Genomic DNA, 21,890 nt, shown 5'->3' with positions numbered 1-21,890 from the left:
AGACCATATTTGATCTTGTTGATTTGTTATTATTAACTGTTAAAGGGATTTTTTTAAAATTTTAAACCCTTACCTTCCATCTTGGAGTCAATACTGTGTATTGGCTCCAAGGCAGAAGGGTGGTAAGGACTAGGCAATAGGGGTTAAGTGACTTGCCCAGGGTCACACAGCTAGGAAGTGTCTGAGATCAGATTTGAACCCAGGACCTCCCATCTCTAGGCCTGGCTCTCCATCCACTGAGCCACCCAGCTGCCCCCTAAAGGGATTTTCTTATTCACCCCCTCAGTCTCTTTAAGAGGCAGGCTAGGGGGATTTCTAGTTGGAGGAGAGTTGACTGGAGTCAGTGAGCCAGAGCTGAAGATTCTAGGAGAGGAGAGGAGAGATAAGGAAGGAATCAGTTGGCAGTTAGGTCTTTAAGCCTTTGGATTTCCAGAGAAGAGGAAGTCTGTCTCTGAGGCAAGGGGCTACTAGCAGTTGGAGGATAAAACCTTATTTAAGGAGGCCATGGGAGGTGGCTATTGATTTATTATTGTAAGATAGGTAGTTAGTGAATCAATTTTAGATAGTGTAGGTTAGATAGGTCTGGCCAGGCAAGAAGAACCTGTCCTCAGAAGACAGAAATAGGGTTTTAGAAATTTTAGTTAGTATTAGAAATTTAGGTATACTGATAGAATATTAGAATAAAAATCTCTCTTTCCTCTTTTCTATTTTCTATCTTTACTTCTTTTCAAATTAAACTAAGTGTTTTATTAAACTGCTCTCCTCATTTTTGTCAAACTCCTACTGTTTAACCCTTACATAACTGTACTTTTTTGTTACTTATTTGAGAATGTGACAACTGAAAGGAGAGGGGGCTCATTAAATAGTTGAAAGAATGAGTAATAATAGAAATACAAAAAAGAAAAGAACCTCACTAAAACATTTTTAAAATACACAAAAGAAAACAAAGTTCAAAATGGGACACAAACGGGACAATTTTATTCCATTTTTAAATTTAATATATGTAAAATATTTAATAAAAATCTTATGAGACAGTTTTGCAGCTTTCTATATAACCTTTTTATTCTCTATTTATTAAAACATTGTGTTTGTTGATGGTTGCTAAGTTTATAAAACAAGAATTTTTTTAAAAGGGAAAGTATTGATGATGTTTAGACCCGAGACTTCTGGGTAGTCTATAAGATTTTCCTCTCTCTTTCTTGACCCACATTTTCTGATATATTTCTTGTCAACCTTATCTGCTCTTAACTTTTCATTAAATATATGTATGTCTTCTTCCCCTCTGACAAGAGGTTGGAGGCAGACATCATCATTAGACTTAAGTTATGGATGGCCATTGTGTTGCTTATAATTCTTAAGTCTTTCAAAGTCATTTTTCTTTAAATAATTGTAGTCCTCATGTCTTTGAGCACTTTGTGCCAATTCATACGAGTCTTCCCAAAGTCCTCAGAATATTATTTATTCATAGTTTCTTATGTTGTAATCATATTCTATTATATGAACACTTCAAAAAGAGAACTGAGAACTGCTAGATAAGAGAAAGTTGACTAACATCACAAAAATGAATGAAATTCATTATGTTTTATCAAGGAGAAAAAGATCCACTTATTTGAAAATAATTCTTTTTTTTTACCCATACTTTCTATCTTTGAACTAATACTATGTATTGGTTCCAAGGCAGAAGAGTGGTAAGGGCTAGGAGATGAGAGGTAAGTGACTACAGAGTTAAACAGGTAGGAAATATCTGAGGCCATATTTGAACCTATCTCTAGACATGGTTCTCAATCCACTAAGCTACCTTTCTGTCCCTAGGAACCATTCTTGAATCAAGTGTCTTTAGTTATGTAAAAATATTTTATCTTTCCACTAACACACTCCAGATCCCCTTGGTCAGGTGATTACATGTGAAACCAAAGACTCTACTCCAAAGCAAGACAATTGTATGGGAGAGTCATCTAAGAAAAAACTCACAGTAAAGAGTAATGAATGCAGCAAAACCTTAAAGCAGATCAATCTATTAACCAATCAAATGGGATACCTTATTATTCATCAAAAAACTCATACTGTAGAAAAACTCTTTAAATGTTATGAATGTGGTGTATATATGGGTATGTGATTTGGGGCTTAGGCTTTAAAGAATCACTATAGCAAAAATGAATAATATGGAAATAGGTATCAAGTGAAAACATTTGTAGAACCTAGTGGAATTGCTTTTTGACCCTGGGAGGGGGGAGAGAAAAGGAAAGGAAAAGAAAATGAATCATGTAAACATGGAAAAATATTTTAAAATAAAATAAAATAAATAAATGTAATGAATGTGGGAAAACCTTTCCTTTCAATTCAGTTTTTCTTATGTACCAGAGAATTCACACTGGAGAAAAATCCTATACTTGTAATGAATGTGGGAAAAGCTTTAGACATAGATGGACATTTACTGAATTCATTCTAGAGAAAAACCCTACAAATGTAATCTGTGGGAAAGCCTTCAGCTCCAATTCAAGCCTTACTATACATCAAAGACTTCATAGTGGAGAGAAATCCTACAAATGTTATTGATGAATATGGGAAGGCCTTCAAAGAGAGAAGAAGCCTTAATAGACATCAGAAAATTCATACTGGAGAGGAAGCCTATAAATGTAATGAATGTTGGGAAGCCTTTAGGCAGAAGGGACACCTAACTATACATCAAGAAATTCACAATGGAAAAAACATCCTATAAATGTAATTAATGTGGAAAAACCTTCCAACAGCAAGATAGCCTTAACATACATCAGAAAAAGCATAGTGGAAAGAAAGCCTACAAGTGCAATGAATGTGGGAAATCATTCAGCTGGTGAGGAAGCTGCTATATGCATCAGAAAATTCATCCTAGAGAGAAATCCTATAAATGTAATGAATGTGGGAAAGTCTTTAGCCAGAAAGGAAACCTTAATATACATCTGAAAATTCCTACTGGAGAGAAATCCTATAAATGGAATGAGTGGGGGGAAATCTTCAACCAGAAGGAACATGTTAGTGCACATTAGAAAATTCATACGGGAGAAAGTCCTGTAAATGATAAGAAAGTGGGAAAGTCTTCACAAAGAGGACATATTTCTGTATATGAGAGAATTAAGCCAGAGAAATTCTCATAACATAATAAATGTAGGAAAAGGCTTCAACCACAGGACATCTTTTATTTATCTATAGAGGATAGTGTAATGAATATATGGGTCATGAATGGGGAATATTTTCATCCGTAGAGGAATAAAATACTGAAAACACACATACACAAATACACACATGCTCCTTACCTTCCATCTTAGAATCAATACTGTGTATTGGTTCCAAGGCAGAAGAGCAGTAAGGGCTAGGTAAGTTAGTACCAATCTAAGACAAAAGGTAAGGGTGATTTGTTTTTAATAATTTTTTGAAAAAATGGAACAAAACAATAAAAACTTAATTCTGTAAAAATTATAATGATCAAACTTGACCCCAAGAAGAGATAGGAAAAAAGTAGCTCCTTCCATTTCTTTACCTAGGGAGGGAGACTTTGGATATGAAACCCTGTGTATAATGTCAAACTCTTTCAATATGTTAGTTAGTTTTACTGGACTTTTCGTTTACCTTTTCTATTTCTTTATCATAAGAGATGACTCTCCAGATGGATGCAGATCAAAATATACTACTTTTCACATCAGTGTATTTATGGTTTTATTTGGGGGTTTTGGTTTTGCATGCGTGAGCTCTTACAACAATGAACAATATGGAAGTGTGTTTTCCATGATAATAAAAATAAAATTAAAAAAAAAAAGAGATGACTATCTGAGGGACAGTGAGGGAGGAATACCATGGAAAATGGAGGCGGTGTCAAAAGAAAAGATATCTACCCATATTTCTTTTGAAGCATGTGTTTGATTTCCTTTGGAGAGTTTTATCAAATCCCTCAGAGAATTTATCTACTTCTTTGGTCTCCTCAATAAATATTGATATATAAGTTGCAGTTATTTTCATGGAGGTCTTTTTGGAACTATTTAGTTATTAGCACCACAGTACAAGATAAACACATGTCCTGGAAAATCATGTTTCTTGTTGCCCTTGGGACCGTGATAAAAGCAGCTCTGCCAGAGTCTTTCTTGGCTTCTCCAGGGAGACCCTGTAGGCTTTCATTCAATGGCAAGCCTCCTTTTTCCTTCTAGTTATAAGTGAAAATGTTCAAACTGATGATACACTTTATTTTCCTCCACTCTTTTTAGATCACTGGGCATTGGATAATGCCACCTTAGGAGTGAATATGAATATATGTGAATGAATATGTATGTGAATATATATGAAAATGGAATTTATATATATATATATGCCCAAAGTGATATGTATATGTGTATAATTTCCACTAGATCTATGAAACAAGAAAAAATGAAAAATATTCCTCAGTTCTATGAGACTTTCTTCCTTTTCTGCAGTAATGGTCTTGGAGCAGTGATGGGCAAACTACAGCCTGCAGGCCAGATGTGGACCCCTGAAATGTTCTATCCAGCCACGACATTATTCCTAATCTGGCGAATACAATGAGTAGGATACAATACAATGAAACTTCAAAATATTTGCCTTAGAAACAGATTGACAGATGAGCATTTCCTTTCCTTTGGCCCCCTCTTTAAAAAGTTTGCCCATCACTGTCTTAGAGTATTAAAATAAAAGGGAGTGAACACTAAGAATTCTATACTTTTTTTAAATTATCCATAAATATTAACTTAAGGGTCTATTAAAAACCAATTGTGTGGGTAGCTGGGTAGCTCAGTGGATTGAGAGTCAGGCCCAGAGACGGGAGGTCCTAGGTTCAAATCTGGCCTTAGACACTTCCAAGCTGTGTGACCCTCAGCAAGTCACTTGACCCCTATTGCCTACCCTTACCACTCTTCTGCCTTGGAGCCAATACACAGAAGTTAAGGGTTTAAAAAAAAACAATTGGGTGAAGTAGGCATGAATCTGATCATTGACCTGATCATTTGTGTATCCCATGACCACCGAGATTTTTTTGGCAAAATTGTCTCATCCAAGATCTTGACAGTGAATTTTTTCTTCACCATTCAACAATCAAACACTCTCTATATTTCAAGGTAAGTACATTTGGAAAGTCTAAAATGCTGTCCAGAAACAAAAGAAAAGAAAAAATTATCTTATGTACATACAGGTAGGTGGCACAGAGTACTGGGCCTGTCTTCCTGAGTTAAAAACTGACCTCCGGACATATGAAAAAGAATGCTATCCACCTCCAGAGAAATAACTGTTGGAGGAAGAATGCAGATGAAAACCTGTGATTTATCACTTATTTATTTGGGTCTATGTTTTAGGGTTTTAGGGGTTTGGTTTTATAAGATTATTCACATGCAAAAATGAATAATATGGAAACATATTTTGCATGATAATACATGTATAATCCAGACTGAATTGCTTGTCAGCTCCAGGAGGGGGAAAGGAAGAAAGGAGGGAGACCATATGGATCATATAACTTTGGAAAACTTATGTGGGAATTTATAATTAAAATAAACAATTGTGTGGAAGATTTTTTAAAAGAATGAAAGAATATGGTTTTTGGAGCATGATCCCACTGTTCAAAACAAAGACCTTTGCTTTCTTCTCCCTCTGTTTTAGGAAACCTGCCTCTTCCCTCTTCCTATTTTTTCTGTAAAGAGACCAAGTCAAAGGGAGGAGGGAAGAGGAAAGAGAGAGAGAGAAGAGATCAGAAAATGAGAAGGAGAAAAAGGAAGAAAGGGAGGAAGAAAGGAGAAGGAGAAAAGGACAGCAACCAAAGGAGGTGAGGATGGAGGGGAAACAGAGAGGGCAGGAGAAAGAAGGAGGGAGAAGAACTAGGAAGGAAGTTCATTATTAGAAAGGGTAACACAGGAGATGGGCCAATTAGATGGAGCAGTAGATAGAGTGCTGGCTCCAGAGTTCAAATCCAGCCTTACACACTTACTAGCTTTGCGACTCTGGGCAAGTCACTTCACCCTGTTTGCCTCAGTTTCCTTATGTGTAAAATGAGCTGGAGAAGGAAATGACAAACCTTTCTAGTATCTTTGCTAAGAAAACCCCAAATGGGATCACAGAGAGTAGAACATTACTACTGGCCAAAACAATGGCAATAAAATGCTAAGTACTGGTAGGGGGAAAATCCAATGTAAGTTCATGCCTTTTTGTCTGTTGAGATATAGATTGACATTCAATGGACATAAGAAATGAGTCCTCTCCTTGTCAACACCTATATCCAGACCTAGGGCGTCAGACTTCAAGCCAGGCCAAAATCAAATACACAGTTCACATGAAGAAAATCTTCTGTGTCAACTGTGAAAACTTGGTTACACTCAGCAATGCAATGATCCAGAATAATCCTGAAAGAATTAGGACTGAGGGGAGTGCTATCCACCTTCAGAAAAAGAACTGTTAGAGCCTGTTGAGATTAAAATTAATATACAATAACTACTATATTTTATAAAGTTTATTAATAATAACTAAAGTAAAAAGCTAGAGTAGAAAAGGTGCTAACCCAGCCATGCACATGGGAAAAGAGAGAGATGGAGTTACAGCCAGCTATATACAAACACTGTAAGCATGCAACTTGGGGATGAAGGGGAAAGGATGCTGGATAATGAAAAAAGAATTCTGGGAGATGGAGCCCAAAGGTTCAAGATTTCTAATTAATACAAGCTGGATGGATGCAGATCAAAGCAGACTATCTTTCCTATCAGTGTATTTATGGTTTTATTTGGGGGATTTTGTTTTATATGAATGTGCTCTTACAACAATGACCAATATGGAAGTGTGTTTTGCATGGCAATAAAAATAAAATAAAAAAGAATAGCTTCTGCATCTATCAATCTCCTCCATACTGGGATGACTCAGAGATGCTGGCAGGAATGCAAGCTTAATCAGACACTAGGGATTCAGTCATAACCTATTTATGACCCATATGCCTTGCTGCCTTGACCCCTTTTCTTCAGGGGTTTGAGAAAAAACAGACGGACACTGTCCTTGGTCATCCCATGAGTATAAATTAAGGTAAATGCCTCTATTCCATCATTAATAAATTTCCCTCTATCTTCAACTTCTTCTCATACTCTTTCCATCTTTTTGCACTTATGGAAACCTGGCTCTCTCTAGAATTAGCAAGTAGTGATAGAAATAGGTAACCCTAGCTGCCATCTCCAATCCTTTTTTTATGGCCAGGAAAAGAAGAGGGAGAAGGCCCATTTCTTGATCCTTGCTGGCATTTCTGGACTTTCCCTTGGCCCTTATTATCCAGAAATCTCTCCTCCTTTAAGATTCATCCATTCCATGAGCTTGTCCAGATACTGGTTACAGTTGTGCACTCTCAAGCCTCTCTCTCATTCTCTCTTCTTTTACAAAGGTCCATGGCCCAGTCTTCCCTTCCCTCCTGATCCTTGCCCTCATATTTGGAGACTTCAATATAATTGTTAACATTCCCTCAAATTTTTTTCTGTTATCCAGTTTTATTAAAGATATTTTTCATTAGCAATCATGGTATTTCAGGCAAGATATGGGCTACAATCGGCTACAGTATATGACAACTTTCAAACTTCCTTCCTCCATGGACTACCAAAAATATAAAGTCACTCTACAACCCAAATGAAGAGTCTTTATTTTGTACTTTAAACAGGGAAAGTTTAGAGGGAGGGTGGACACTTTCACATGGAACATAAAGCCCAAATTTTTATAGCCTCCAAGAACTCTGGGTCACACTCTACTTCATACTGAGGTACCATATCCAATGACTTCTCTGGGGTTCCTCACATCATCAGAGGTAGACCTTAGAGGAATTTTGCTAACTAGGGACAATAGTTATATTGTCTAATAAGGATCTTGAGGAGGCAGCTACATGGCTCAGTGAATTGAGAGCCAGGCCTAGAGATGGGAAGACTTGGGTTCCAAACTAGGCTCAGACACTTCCTAGCTGTATGACCCTGGGCAAGTCACATAACCCCAGTTGCCTAGCCCTTGCCACTTTTCTGTCTTAGAAGTAGTACTAAAACAGAAAGTAAGAATTCTAAAAAAATGAATAGAACTCAATGCCCTCCTTGTTTCATTCTGCTCCTTCTCCAAAGTTCCTGCTTTCCATGGAGAGTCCTGCCATCTTCTCAGTCCCACAGATTTGTAATTTTGGAATGAGCCATGATTCTTTCTTCTCTCTGGCCCTTCTTGCCCTAGCAGTTGCCAAGTCATTTCCATGCTACCATCAAAATGGCTCTTATACCTTTCCTCTGCCAGAGATGTACTGATTGAAGCCAAACTGGTTTATTGTTAAATTTTCAGTGTGAAATGCTTCTGATTGGCAAAATGCTGTAAGTTGGGACTTAATTTATTGTTCTGTTGATTGTCTAGACTTGAGAAAATGCTAATAATATAACTTAAAAGTCTGTCCCAAGGACATTTCTTTTTTTTTTTTCAGAGAGTGGGCTGTCAAACATTTACCAGCATACTCCTGCCTCTCCCATTCCCCAAGTTCAGGCCCTCACCACGTCCCATCTGAACTCTTGTAATGGTTTCTAGTCTCTCCCCTCTCCTATCCATCTCTGCACAACTCTAAGGCCTGAGAGATTAAAACATATTATTTTGCCTGCTCAGTTCTCTTCAGTGGATCACCATTGCCTTTGTAAAAAAAAATATTCTAGCATTTGAAGTCCTCCATGATCTGGTACCCACCTACCTTTTTGCCCTTCTTCCTTCCTCTTTACTCTCATTCCTAAAATCTATACTTTCAGCAACATTGGCCAGTTTTCTGAAATCAACATCCATTCCATTGGCCACCATGGAATGCTCCCTAGGCCTTGTTCTCCCCACTTAGAATGTTATTCCTGCTCACCTCTACTTTTTAGAGTTATTATTTGCCTTCAAGTCTCCATTAAGGTGCCACCTTCCTCCAGGATGGTTTCTCTCTGTTCTTCCTCAAAAGGTTTTGTATTTACTTCCTCCATTCTGTCCCCCCAATATAACAGAAGACCCTTGAGAACACAAACTATTTATTTTTGGTCTTTGTATCAGCAGCACTTTACGCAGAGATCAACAACTTAATAAGAGTTTATTTAATTGAATGAACATTTTATGTTCTATTTTCTAAGGTCGCTTCCACAGCTCTGACATTTTATGTTTTAAAAAGTTCTAAGACCCCTTCCAGCTCTGACATTCTGAGTTGATTATTGCATCTTCTTAGTGCTGTTGCTACTGCCAGCGGGAGGAGATTCACAAAATGTCGGAGATGAGCAAAACATCAGTGGGTAACTAATTTTTATTCCATAGAAGGCTGGAAACCAAAGACTCCATTCAAACTGGATGAGCACCCTAGGGCCTCTGGGAATTTGAACTAGTAATGCTTTAAGAATAGGGGGTATTTCTTCTCCCCCCAACCCCCCAGGTTATTCATGAGTGCCACAACTGGGTTACTTTCTGAGTTAATGATCAACACAGGGCCAGCCAGGAAAGCAAGCCCTTGAAGGATAGTTATTTGTGAGTCTGGGGTTCTAGTGAAAAGTTGGTCTACTTCCCCCACCTCACAGGCAAGGGCATTTTTTGTTAATGTCACAGAGTTAGGGTTTAACCAGAGAAATGACCGGATTAGCAAAGGACAACCTGAGGAGACATTGTTTCGAGCTGGAGTTTCCTAGGAATACCTTGCATCTCTAGAAAGTGCTTTTCCCACCAAAACCTTATGAGAGACACAATGCATGGATTGTGATTCCCATTGTATAGATGAGGAAACTGGGTATCTTGATGATGAACTGACTTGTTCTGGGTCATACAGCTAGTATGTCATCAGAACTGGAATTCAAACCTCGGTCTTCTGACTTCAGTCCACTATCGGTTCCTCTTCACCAGAAGATGGAAGAGATGGAAACTGCCCTGGAGATAGGTTCTTGCTGTCACCAGGTCTTGGTTTCTTCCTCTAAAGAGGTTTGGCAAGATTATCTCTTACATTTCTTCTAGCTCCAAATCCTATGAGAAGTATGATCATTATGGATAGATCCATCAATAAACTAGTGGATGAAAAAGTAGATAGACACACAGACTCCTATCTAGGAGCAGCTAAGTGGCTTGTTTATTCCCAGACTTAGAGAAGAGAGATCCTGGGTGCAAATCTGGTCTTAAACACTTCCTACCTGTGTGACCTTGGGCAAGTCACTTAACTCCAATTGTCTAGTCCTTATCTCTCTTCTGCCTTGGAACCATACTTACTAACAATTCTAAGACAGAAGTAAAGGATAAGAAAAAAAAGGCATATATCTAGAATGGGGATGTGAAGTATTTCCAGAGAATGAATAGCTTGGATAAAGGGAAGTCTGTGAAGGGGACTCACCCTTTACAATGTTTATCAAGATTTCTAGCAGAGAGAGCATCGACCCTCCACTTTCCCCTCAATGACCTCAAGGTTTTTTGTTTTGTTTTATTTTTCTTTGCAGGGAGGGAGAGGGAGAATAATAGGTAGGTAGCTACTGATGTTTCTGGAGAAGGAAGGGACATAATACTATAAGATGGCTATTTAAAATGGAATTCTGACAGCTCGTTGACTCAGTGGACAGGGTGTCACGCCTGGAGATGGAAGGACCTGGGTTCAAATCTGACTTCAGACACTGCCTAGCTGTATGATCCTAGGCAAGTCAATTAATCCCATTTGCCTAGCCCTTGCCCCTTCTGTCTTAGAGTTGTCACTGGCCTGCCATTGCACCCTAAAGGCTAAAGGCTTTGTCTTCTGCTTCACCATTGTATGCTTAGGATCACCAAGATGCCCCTCCCCAAAATTGGGCTCTTCTAGACCGGGTATCTCTCCTAATTAGAATGAAAGCTCATATAGCTGTGTCAACGCCCAAATGCAAAGCTATCCTGCCTCCTCGTTCCCAGCTCTCTTTTTCCACTGCCAGTCTCTGCCCTCCCACTACGTATTCCACCAGCTGGGGCTCCACTTAGCAATAGTCTCTTCAGACTGACCCTGCATCATCTCACGCACAATGACCTGCTGAAATTCTGCTCAGTTGGATTGAAATGAAGACAAGAGCCCATGACCTGCCACTTTGGCAGACCCATCAAAAAGGAAGAATAAGATTGATTTTAAGTGGCTTCTTGTTCTTCGTGAAGACATTTTAGATAGATGGCAAAGCCTCTGTTTAAATATCCATTATAGAATTTTTCTGAGGCGCTACCTACAAAGGCAGGTAATTCCTGAAATCAGGAATTAAAAAAGGAAACCTTTTCCTCCTTTTTGAAAATTGGGACATTTGTCCATATCTAGTCTCCTGGGACATTCTGCATTCTTCCAGACTATCGAAAGACTTAGGAAAGTAGTGCAGCAAACATCTCTGTAAATTCCTTTAAGTATCTCAGAATATTCCCCTTTTTTATGCCTATACATCTTTCTCTCTCTATCCCCAATCTCTCTGTTACCCCTTTCTCCCTTTCTCTCTCTCTTCTCTTTCTCTCTTTCTCTTCCTCCATTTTCCCTCTTCTTCATATGTGTGTGTGCATAAACTATATATATATATATGTGTGTGTGTGTGTGTGTGTGTGTGTATAAATATATACATATGTTCAAAGATGGACAGATACATGCATGGATGAAGAGAAAGTATGAGATAGACACAGAAGGAGACAAAGAATATAATTTTTTAAAACCTTTGCCTTCCATCTTAGAATCAATACTAAGTATTGGTCACAAGGCAGAAGAATGGTAGGGGCTAGGAAATTGATGTTAAGTGACTTGCCCAGGATCACGCAACTAGGAAGTGTCAGAGGCCATATTTGAGCACAGGACCTCCTATCTCAAGGCCTAGCTCTCTATCCACTGAGCCACCTTGCTGCCCCAAGAGTATGCTTTTTTTTAAGATTCTAAATTATCTCTCTACTCACTTGACCTGGATACATAAGTAGAGACTGATTTTTGATAGATCCAAATAGGTCAATATGATGATTAGAAATACAACTTAGCTAAAACAAAATGTGAAGATTACAGGTGCATAAATAGACAAACAGATTGATAAAGATGTAGGCAAGGGCTAGATGGAGAGAACTAGAGAGGGGGGGAAGACTGACACAGGGATACTTAGACACACAAAGAAAGATGGTTGAATAGAGAAAGATAGATGATGTCATTAAAAAGAGAAGGGAGAAGAGGAGAGAAAGAAAGAAAAGAGGAAAGGAAAAAAGGAGGAAGAGAAAGGAGCAAAGAGTTATGTGGTAGAGTTAAAATGTAAGAAGACTGAGAAGGTGGGAAGTAGGAAGGGAGACTTTAAAAGCATATCTAAAAGAAGAATGAAGCATGGTCTATTTGTCTACAAAATGAAGGCTACAGAGAGAGAAGATAGATAGATAGACAGACAGACAGACAGACAGACAGACAGACAGATAGATAGATAGATAGATGGATAAATAGATGGATAGATAGATAGATAGATAGATAGATAGATAGATAGATAGATAGATAGATAGATAGATAGATAGATAGATAGATAGATGGATAGGTAGGATACATACATACATACATACATATATACATAGACAGACAGGCAGATAGACAGATAGATATTATAGATAAAAGGTCTTGGAGTCAAGAGATCGTGATTTAAGTCAAGTCTGGTCAACAAGCATTTGCAAAGTCCTTTCTATATTCCAGGCACTGTGTTAAAGTGCTGAGAATACAAAGAAAAACAAATCCAGTCCCTGCCTTCAAGGAGCTCCTTTCTGTGCAAGGCCTCATTACCTCCAGCCTGAACTATCATGCTGTTGTTGTCCAGTCTTTCAGTTGTATCTTATTGATTCTTTATGACCCCATGGACCATAGCTAGCCAGGCCCTTCTATCCTCTGTGATCTCTCGAAGTCTAAGTTCGTGCTTGTTGTTTTCATGCCATTCTCTGTCCATCTCCTTTTGCTTTCAATTTTTCCCAACATCGGGGTCTTTTCCAGTGACTCCTGTCTTCTCATTATGGAGCCAAAGTGTATTTATTAGCTTCAGCTTTCATATTTGACCTTCCAGTGAACAGTCCAAATTGATTTCTTGTTGCTGTGGTTGTTGTCTCTTTATTAATTTAAGTACTGAATAATTTGAACTCCTTGCTGTCCAAAGGTCAGCTCAAAAGTCTTCTCCAGCCCCACAATTCAAAAACATCGATTCTGCATCACTCAGCTTTCCTTACAGTCCAACTCTCATAGCCATACATTGCCACCAGAAAAACAATAACTTTGACTATAAAGACCTTTGCCAACAAGTTGTTGTCTCTGCTTTTTAGCACGTTGTCCAGATTTGCTATAACTTTCTTTCCAAGGTGCAAGCATCTTTTAATTTCTTGGCTGACGTTGTCATCTGCATTGATCTTCAAGCCCAAAATCGAACACAGCTTCCATTTCTTCTCCTTCTCTTTGCCAGAAAGTGATGGGACCAGTTACCAGGAAATTAGAGATATCGAGGGAATACTTCCTCCAAAACTAGGCATGATAAAAGACCAAAAGAGTAAGAATTTAACAGAAGCAGAAGAGATTACGAGATGTCAAGAATATGTAGAAGAATGAACTATTGTAATAGCATCCTAAAATGGGTTTCCTTGTCTTCAATCTTTCTCCCACCTCTTTAATCCATGCAAACTGAACATATCACCAAGTGACTTGTGTTCTGCAAAGATCCACAATCTCATTCCCTCACTAGCGCTCTATAGGTCCACTACAGGCACTTCAATATTTATTGAATTGCATCACTAACTAAGAATCTCCTTGCCTTCTTTTCCCCGGGTTTTTAGCTATGGCAAGTTAGCTGATGATATTCCTTCCTGGCACCCAGCCCATCCTATGTAGCAGGAAAAACCCTGCAGTGGGAATTTGGGGAACTAGTTTCAAATTCCAATTCTGCTGCTAAATTCCTGTGTGACTTTGGACAAGACTCTTCCCCACTTTGGGCCTCTGTTTCCTAATCTGTAAAATGAGGGAGTTGGATTAGATCATCTCTAAGGTTCCTTTCAGCTCTAACCCCTGTGTTTCTATGAGAAAGAAAGAGTCTGACTCTCCGGAGGAGCTCCCACAAGCTTATACTTCATTATTACAGTCTCTGAAAACCTTTGGGTCTTCCGTGTGCCATGAGGAGACATTGACAAAGGATGAGAACCTCCATATTAATAATCTCCAAACCCAGCTTTCATCAGATTCCTCCACTGGCTTCCCAATCATTCCAGGAAGAATTCCCAATCTCCTACCTCTCCAATTTTTATTTCTATGTCTATATTGATATAATATAGTATATTATAGTTATGTATAATATATACTTAGAATAAATATGTATTTATTATATTTTTATTCTGTCTCCTCCCCTATGCAAACAATACATTCTAGACAGATTAGTCTCTTCATTATATAGCAACACTATACACAAACACCTACATACACACCATGCTTGTTACTGCCTCCTGTTCCTAGCTCTCCCTCCTTTCTTTTTCTCCAAATCTTCATGGAAGGGACAGAGCACAATGGAGTTAGAAGATTTGGGTTCCAATTCTGTCTCCAAGTTCCCTTCAAATCATTAAACCTTTCTAGGACTTGGTTTCCTTATCTGTAAAATGAAGATTTTGACCTAGATGACCTCTGGAATCCCTTTCAGTTCTAAAATTGTGATTCCATGACCCATACTTCAGACTCTGGTCCAAGGGCCACCTCCTTCAAGAAGACTTTCCTGACTGTCCCCTCACAGACTAGGCCATTGTCTTTGACACTATTTCCTGATAGCTCTTCTATTGGTGTCCCGCCATGTTATTACTCTCTTGTCATTAAACTTTTCATGAGCTATAACAGGAATTCCCATTTTTATAGTGCTTTTAGGCTTACAAAATGTTTTACCAACAATAGTCCTGTGAGAAAGGGAGTGTAAACATTATCCCTATTTTACAGATGAGAAAACTGAGAATCACCATAGGCAGGTCCTAGAAATTAGAGATGGACGATAGAATATAGATAGACTCGGTGGTGAATGGGAACCATAAGGATTATCTGATCCAAAGGTCCCATTTTATATTCCAAGAATAAGCAACTGGAGTGTGTAGATACACGTAGTGGGTACTTGAGCTGAGATTAGAATTCATGTGTTCTCACTGCCCACGTCAAACTCTCTTCTAGACTGCAAGTCCCTTGAGTGCAGGAATTATATCTTATTTGTCTTTGGGCCCTCACGAGAGTTAGGCACTTAATAAATGTTCACTCTATGAGGAAATGGGCAGCTACATATGGCAATGGAAAGAACACTGGCCTGGAATCAGGAAGACTCATCTTCCTGAGTTCAAATTAGACCTCAGACACTTATCAGTTGTATAACCCTAGGAAAATCACTTAACCTTGTTTGCTTTAATTTCCTCATCTATAAAATGAGCTGGAGAAAGAAATGGCAAGCCATTCCATTATCTTTGCCAAGAAATTCCCAAATAGGGGAGAAGCTAGGAGATTTAGTGGATAGAGAACCAGGAGGTCTAGGGTTCAAATCTGGCCTCAGATACATCCTAGCTGTGTGACCCTGGCCAAGTCATAGCCCCCATTGCCTGTCCCTTACAACTCTTCTGCCTTAGAACCAATAGCTAGTATTGATTAAGATAGAAGGTAAGAGTTTGGGGGAAAAAACCTAAATGGAGTCATGAAGAATCAGACATGACTGAAACAAATGAACAACAATAATATATGAATAAATGAATGAATGAATGAATGAAAAGCACCAATGTTGAAAGAATATTGTGAGATGAAATACTCAGATCAAATAATAACTTAATCAATAGTTTATAGAAACATAGGAATCAAAGGCTTTAGAACAGGAAGGAATCCAAAACCCTTAGCCCAAAGCCTTTCCTTTCATAAATAAGAAGACTGGAATTGAGAGAAAGGAAGCGACTCCCTAAAATACAATCCCAAGGTTAATCCATGCTGGAGTCAAGATTCTAACCCAGTTCTCCTCACTCCAAATCAATGGATCTTTCCAGGAGCCATGTTTGCCCTGATCTCATTGAGTGCCTCTTACTTGAACTGTTAGATCTCCGATGGTGGAGACTGGTACCATGCCTGGTTCTCTGAACATACTTCCTTTGATAGCAGCTTGCCTCTGTGAGGGGGCAATGAGTAGAGTCATAAACACAGTAGAGACTGTTGCTGTTCAGTCATTTTTCAGTCATGTCTGACTCTTCATGACCCCATTTGGGACTTTCTTGGCAAGCATACTAGAGTCGTTTGTCATTTCCTTCTCTAGTTCACTTTACAGATAAGGAAACTGAGGCAAGCAGGGTTCAGTGACTTGCCCGGGGTCACACAGCTAGTAAGTGTCTGAGGCAGGATTTAAAATCAGGAAGAGGAGTCTTCCTGACTCCAGACCTGGTGCCCTATCCTCAGCACCACCTCTCTGCCCTCCACACAGAGCCATCCTTACCCACAGACTGGTTCTAGCCATGGCGCACGTTTATGAGAAGAAGTAAAATCCACAGCTGGGGGTTAGAGTTTAATCTGTGATGAGGGGGTAGGATTTAGTCTATGGCTTGGGTCAAGGATCCGTCTGTGGAAGATGGAAATAAAGCGGCTCAAACTCTTGACCTTAGTAAACACCAAGCACCGGCCACTTAGCAACCAGGCACAGAATTGCCCCCAAGAAAGTACTTGGTGAACTCTTTGGGGTGAGGATGAGAACACCTCCCCAGCCCGGCCCATAAATGCATCTTACCCCAGCCAGAGGGGCCCCCTTGGCTGCTGTGGCCGTTCCACATGAAAGCCAGGATTTTTCTGTCTGGAAACCATTTCATTTGTCTCTGAAGAGTCATTTTTTAAAGTGAGAGAGAACTTACATCTGGTGTGAAACACAATCGCCTGGTGATGTGAGTATCAGAATGGCAGCTGGACATCTCTCCCAGGCCTAGTCATCAGGCCCACCCTGCTCCAGGAGGTCCTTCTCAGGAGAAGTGGAGCAGGGAGAGCCGCGGCGCCCCATGCTTCTGGACCCCCAGCGCCGGCCCTGGGGCAGCTAGAGCTCGAGGCAGAGTCGAGGTCTGGGGCTTTATAAATGATCTTTCCTCAAAGAGAAGCCACAGAGACTGGCCCCCAGCCACAGAAGGCTTTCCACCATGAACTGGTTTCCCAAGCTTCGGATCGAGGCTGCGGACACTCAGCTCCCGGCACTCGTCTGAGAGAGACTGGCTCGGGCAGCCTGGAGAAAGACATCGTCCCTGATTCCTCTTCTGCGGCTCACGGGGGAGGATCAGATTCACAAAATATTAGAGCTGGAAGGACCTTAGAACAGAAAACAGAATATAAGAGTACATAGAACAGAATAGAACAGAAATACAAACCGTCAGAGCCAGGAGGGTCCTAGAACTTAGACACAGTGCCAGGGACGGGAGGGCCCTTAGAATATAGAACAAATACAGCATAAGAGCTAGAAAGGGCTTTACGACATAGACCATCGGTCAGGAGGTAGCTTAAAACAGGAGGCTCACCCCGGAGACGCACTGGCCACAAGCAGCCTCAAGACTCCAGAGCCCAAGTGGAATCAGATGAAAATGTTATTGGGAAATGTTGAACAAAATAAATAAAAATAGAGTGTTGTTGTTAAGCCGTTTCATTTGTGTCCAACTCTTCTTGACCCCATTTGGGGTTTTCTTGGCAGAGATACTAGACTGGTTCGCCATTTCTTTCTCCAGCTCATTTTACAGATGAGGAAACCAAGGCAAATAGGGGTGACTTGCCCAGGGTCACACCACTAGTAAGGGTCTGGGGACAAGTCTTTCCCTCTCTAAGCCCAGCTATATGATATAATATAAATAGTTAATTTGAAGTTTTCCAAGTCAACATGCTGCCACAGGGACTCATTTTTATTTTAGTTTTCATCAATGCATCTCAGACCTGGGAGAGATTTTATAAGAATAAGAACAGAATGTTAAGGCCGGAAGAAAATATAGCACAAAGACTATCAGAGCAGGATGGGACCTCAGAACAAAGACTGTTGGAGCAGAGAGGGCACTTTTTATGTATAATATTATAGCTAAGAGGGACCTAAAGATATATAAAATATCAGAATTGAAGGAGCGGCTAGGTAGCACAGTGGAAAAGCACCAGGTCTGGGGTCAGAAAGTCCTGGGTTCAAAGCTGGCTAGCTTCTGCCACTTCCTTAGCTGTGTGATCCTAGGCAAGCCACCTAATTCCCACTGCCTAGCCCTTACTACTCTTCTGCTTTAGAATCAATATACAGTACTGAGTCTAAGACAGAAGGAAGGGGGTTTTTAACAGATAAAATAAATAATTCTGCGATCCTAAGTGCTGTCATTTTCGTGGCATTTTTCCCCATCTAACCTTTGTCTCCTGCACTCATCAGAGTTCAGATCTTCATCAGCTCTCTCCCAGACCACTATGGCAGACTCCGAAGTGGGCTCCCTGCCTCCACTCTCTCTCTTCTCCAATCCCTCCTCCACCAAGCTGCAAAATTACCTAAAGCTCAGGTATGACTATGGCAGGACTACTCACAACATTTCAGTGTTTCTTCTAAGACAAACCTATGTACATTGCAACCTATGTAAAGTGCTCCAAAATGTGACTCCAATCGACCTTTCCAAACATTTCCCATCACACCCCCCCACCTCATGCTGATGGCTGGTTACTCAGTTGGTCATCAGGTGCCTCAAGCAAGAGGATGAATATAAAATATCTATGTGTATGTGTACACTGAAGTATGAGGGAAGGCAAAGACAGAAAGAGAGATGGGGAGAGAGAGAGAGAGAGAGAGAGAGAGAGAGAGAGAGAGAGAGAGAGAGAGACAGACAGACAGAGAGAGACAGACAGACAGAGAGAGACAGAGAGAAAGATGGATGGATGGATGGATACATAGATACATAGAAACATGGATACATAGACAGACAGACAAATAGACAAACAGGCAGATTTGCATGTTGTCTCCCTCATTGGACCATGAGCTCCTTATAAGCAGAACCTGAATTTTTTCCTTTCTTTGTATCCTTGATGTTTAGTCCAGTTCCTGGAATACAGTAGATGACTTATAAGTGCACATTGATTGATTATTATTAAGGGAACTCCCAAAGTGCTAGAGTCTTCCCATAATAATTGGTCTTGACATTACCAAAGTATCAGTAGAGCACATGGGTTCTCCACCACTTACCCCTCATTCTAATGACACAAACAGTTCATCTTCTCATCTTCCTTTTCAAGCATACACTCTTTCCCTGGGGTCTTCTTCATAGTTCCTTAGTATGCCCCACAGTAGTACATTTACACCTTCCATGTACTTCTCTATTGTTCTCTGGGTGATAAGAAGGATGGAAGAGTCTATGTTCTCGTTTTCTTGACCTCCAGTCCTAGGTCAGCGCTTAGAGTCCTGCCGAGGGACCAAGCTCCAATTTTCTCCTTCTCTCTGCCAGTAGAACTTCAATAGGAGTCCAAGGAAGACACCAACCCTCTTTCAAAATGCGGAGGCCAATGTATCATTTTCCATTTGTAACTCTTGTGTCTGTGGCTGCCTCCTGGTCACTCTAGGGACCTCTTAGTTCTGTTTCATTCCCCCATCTGGCTTCAGTGTATGATACTCCCCCCAAATCACAGTCATTAACTCCCCTTACAAGCAGTCAGATTCATAAAACATCAGGCCCAGAACAGATTTATTTATTCAATAAGGAAAATGGAAATGACTCAAAGCCCAGCTCTCAGAGAATCAAGAGAAGCCTTCCCAGGGGAAGCCCGGATAGTCCCTCATTACTCACAGTACTGCCCTGAGTGGGGCTCCAGTAAGGGTTAAGGGTAAGGTTTTCTCTTCTATTCATTTCTGCTTCTTGATCACTGTCCTCTCTTCAGAGCAGCATCTTGGTCTTTCTTATCTCTGGCTTTCCTTCCATTGATTCATTCCAGTAGTTATTCTTCCTCCTCAGGATATGGTGCTATTTCTCTAGCAAGAAGACCATTGGGAGACTACAACGGACCACTAAGTGACAATATAACTACTCCTCTGGGACTCCAGGCTCATAATAGCTTCAAGTTTTAACTCCTGTTCTTTATCCCGGGTCCACACCACCACCTCCCAATCAAAGGACTTCTTCAATGGCCAAAGGAATCCTCTTCCACTTTCCCTATTCAACTGATTTTCTATTTTCTACTCTTTGCTGAGTTACGCAAAATCCCTGGTGCCCTCTCCCTCTTCAGCTCTAATTCACTTTTCATTCCCTCCTGAGTTGAGGTTCCCAAGGCCTTCTATTCTCCTGGTCCTCACTTATCTTCCAAATCCCAGGCCAAGTAAATTCTTTGGGGTTTTAAATTGTTTTATTTTTTTTCAATTAATAAGCATTTTCCCTCCCACCTTATTCCCCCATTTTTAAAAAAGCCATGATATTATAGTTGTGCTCTTTGTGGTGGCAAAAAAAACCTGAAAAATGAGGGTATGCCCTTCAACTAGGGAATGGCTGAACAAATTATGGTATCTGTTGGTGATGAAATACTATTGTGCTCAAAGGAATAATGAACTGGAGGAATTCTATGTGAACTGGAAGGACCTCCAGGAATCGATACAAAGTGAAAGGAGCAGAGCCAGAAGAACATTGTACACAGAGATGGATACACTGTGGTAAAATCTAATGTAATGGACTTCTCTACTAGCAGCAATGCAATGATCCAGGACAATTCTGAAGGACCTATGAAAAAGAACACTATCCACATCCAGAGGAAAAACTGTGGGAGTAGAAACACAGAAGAAAAACAACTGCCTCATCACATGAGTGAATGGGGATATAATTAGGGATGTTAAATCAAAATGAGTACCCTAATGCAAATATCAATAATATGGAAATAGGTCTTGATCAATGACATATGTAAAACCCAGTGGAATTGCATGTCATCTATGGAAGGGGGTGGGAGGAAGAGAGGAATAGAACATGAATCCTATAACCACGGGAAAATGCTCTAAAATAATTAATTAAATAAAAATTTTAAAATTAAAAAAAAATGACAGGATAGGGTCTTTGGACTTAGAGGACCTGGTATTGGCTTGATTGGTCACAAGAGAAGGAATGTTATGAGTGACCATGACATAGATTCCTCCTTCCTTCTAAGGTCTACTCAGAGTCAGTGATGCCTATGATTTCCAGAAAGAACACAAACTCCTTTGTTACCAATGGACTCTTTAGCAGAGGGGCAATTTGGGTAGATGGGTTTGGGGGGGAGGAGTGATGTAAAATAAAGAATCATATATTACATGTGAGACAAATAGCTAATCAGCATTAACTGTACTTGACATTTTTGATTCCTTTCTAAATTTGTTTTTAGGTGTTTTTTTCTTGTGCTAATTGAATTCCCATTTCAAAACTTGTTCCCAGTTCCCTTTTTGGCACATTATAGGTTTGTGTACAACCTGACTGGTCGTAATTGTGTCCTTCCTCCTCTTCCCAAGTTCTATTCTGTTTTAGTGGAGCCTGTAAACTTCATGCCTTTCTTAAAGATCTTATTCGTTAAATATTGCTTGTAACCCTTAAAAAAAAGCCATGATAACAAACATTTAGGAGGAGCTAGATGGCTCAGTGGATAGAGAACTAGGTCTGGAGATGAGAGGTCCTGGATTCAAATCTGGTCTTGGAACCAATTCACAGTTATTGATGGAACCAGTACACAGTTGTTGATTTTGAGATAGAACCAATAGAGATATTGATTCTAAGATGGAACCAATAGTTATTGATTCTAAGATGGAAACAATACACAGTATTTATTCTAAGATGGAAGTTTTTTTTTTTTTTACTTGTTATTTCAAATAATTTATTTAATATTGGAATTTTTTTTAACATTTATTAATATTCATTTTTAACATGGTTACATGATTCATGCTCCCCTTTCCCCTTCAACCCCCCCCCCCCGCGAC

The 21,890-nt window shown here is 39.8% G+C and overlaps 2 protein-coding genes across 2 annotated transcripts in view; one reads left to right on the top strand and one right to left on the bottom strand.

The window, feature by feature from the left end:
• The window catches only part of WNT9A (Wnt family member 9A), a 159,263-nt gene extending 143,202 nt beyond the window's left edge, over positions 1-16,061 (bottom strand). Inside the window, exon 1 of the mRNA XM_044677011.1 lies at positions 16,023-16,061. Within this exon, the coding sequence (XP_044532946.1) occupies positions 16,023-16,061 (39 nt within the window). The remainder of the gene's footprint in view (positions 1-16,022) is intronic.
• A 2,330-nt stretch (positions 16,062-18,391) lies between these two features.
• WNT3A (Wnt family member 3A) overlaps positions 18,392-21,890 on the top strand; it is a 136,485-nt gene continuing 132,986 nt past the window's right edge. Inside the window, exon 1 of the mRNA XM_044677000.1 lies at positions 18,392-18,480. Coding sequence (XP_044532935.1) covers positions 18,392-18,480 — 89 coding nt within the window. The remainder of the gene's footprint in view (positions 18,481-21,890) is intronic.

This window comes from Gracilinanus agilis, chromosome 1 (assembly GCF_016433145.1).
Source record: "Gracilinanus agilis isolate LMUSP501 chromosome 1, AgileGrace, whole genome shotgun sequence".
NCBI lineage: Eukaryota > Metazoa > Chordata > Mammalia > Didelphimorphia > Didelphidae > Gracilinanus > Gracilinanus agilis.
Note: the sequence above shows the minus strand (reverse complement) of the source record. Positions and strands in the feature narration are given on the sequence as shown.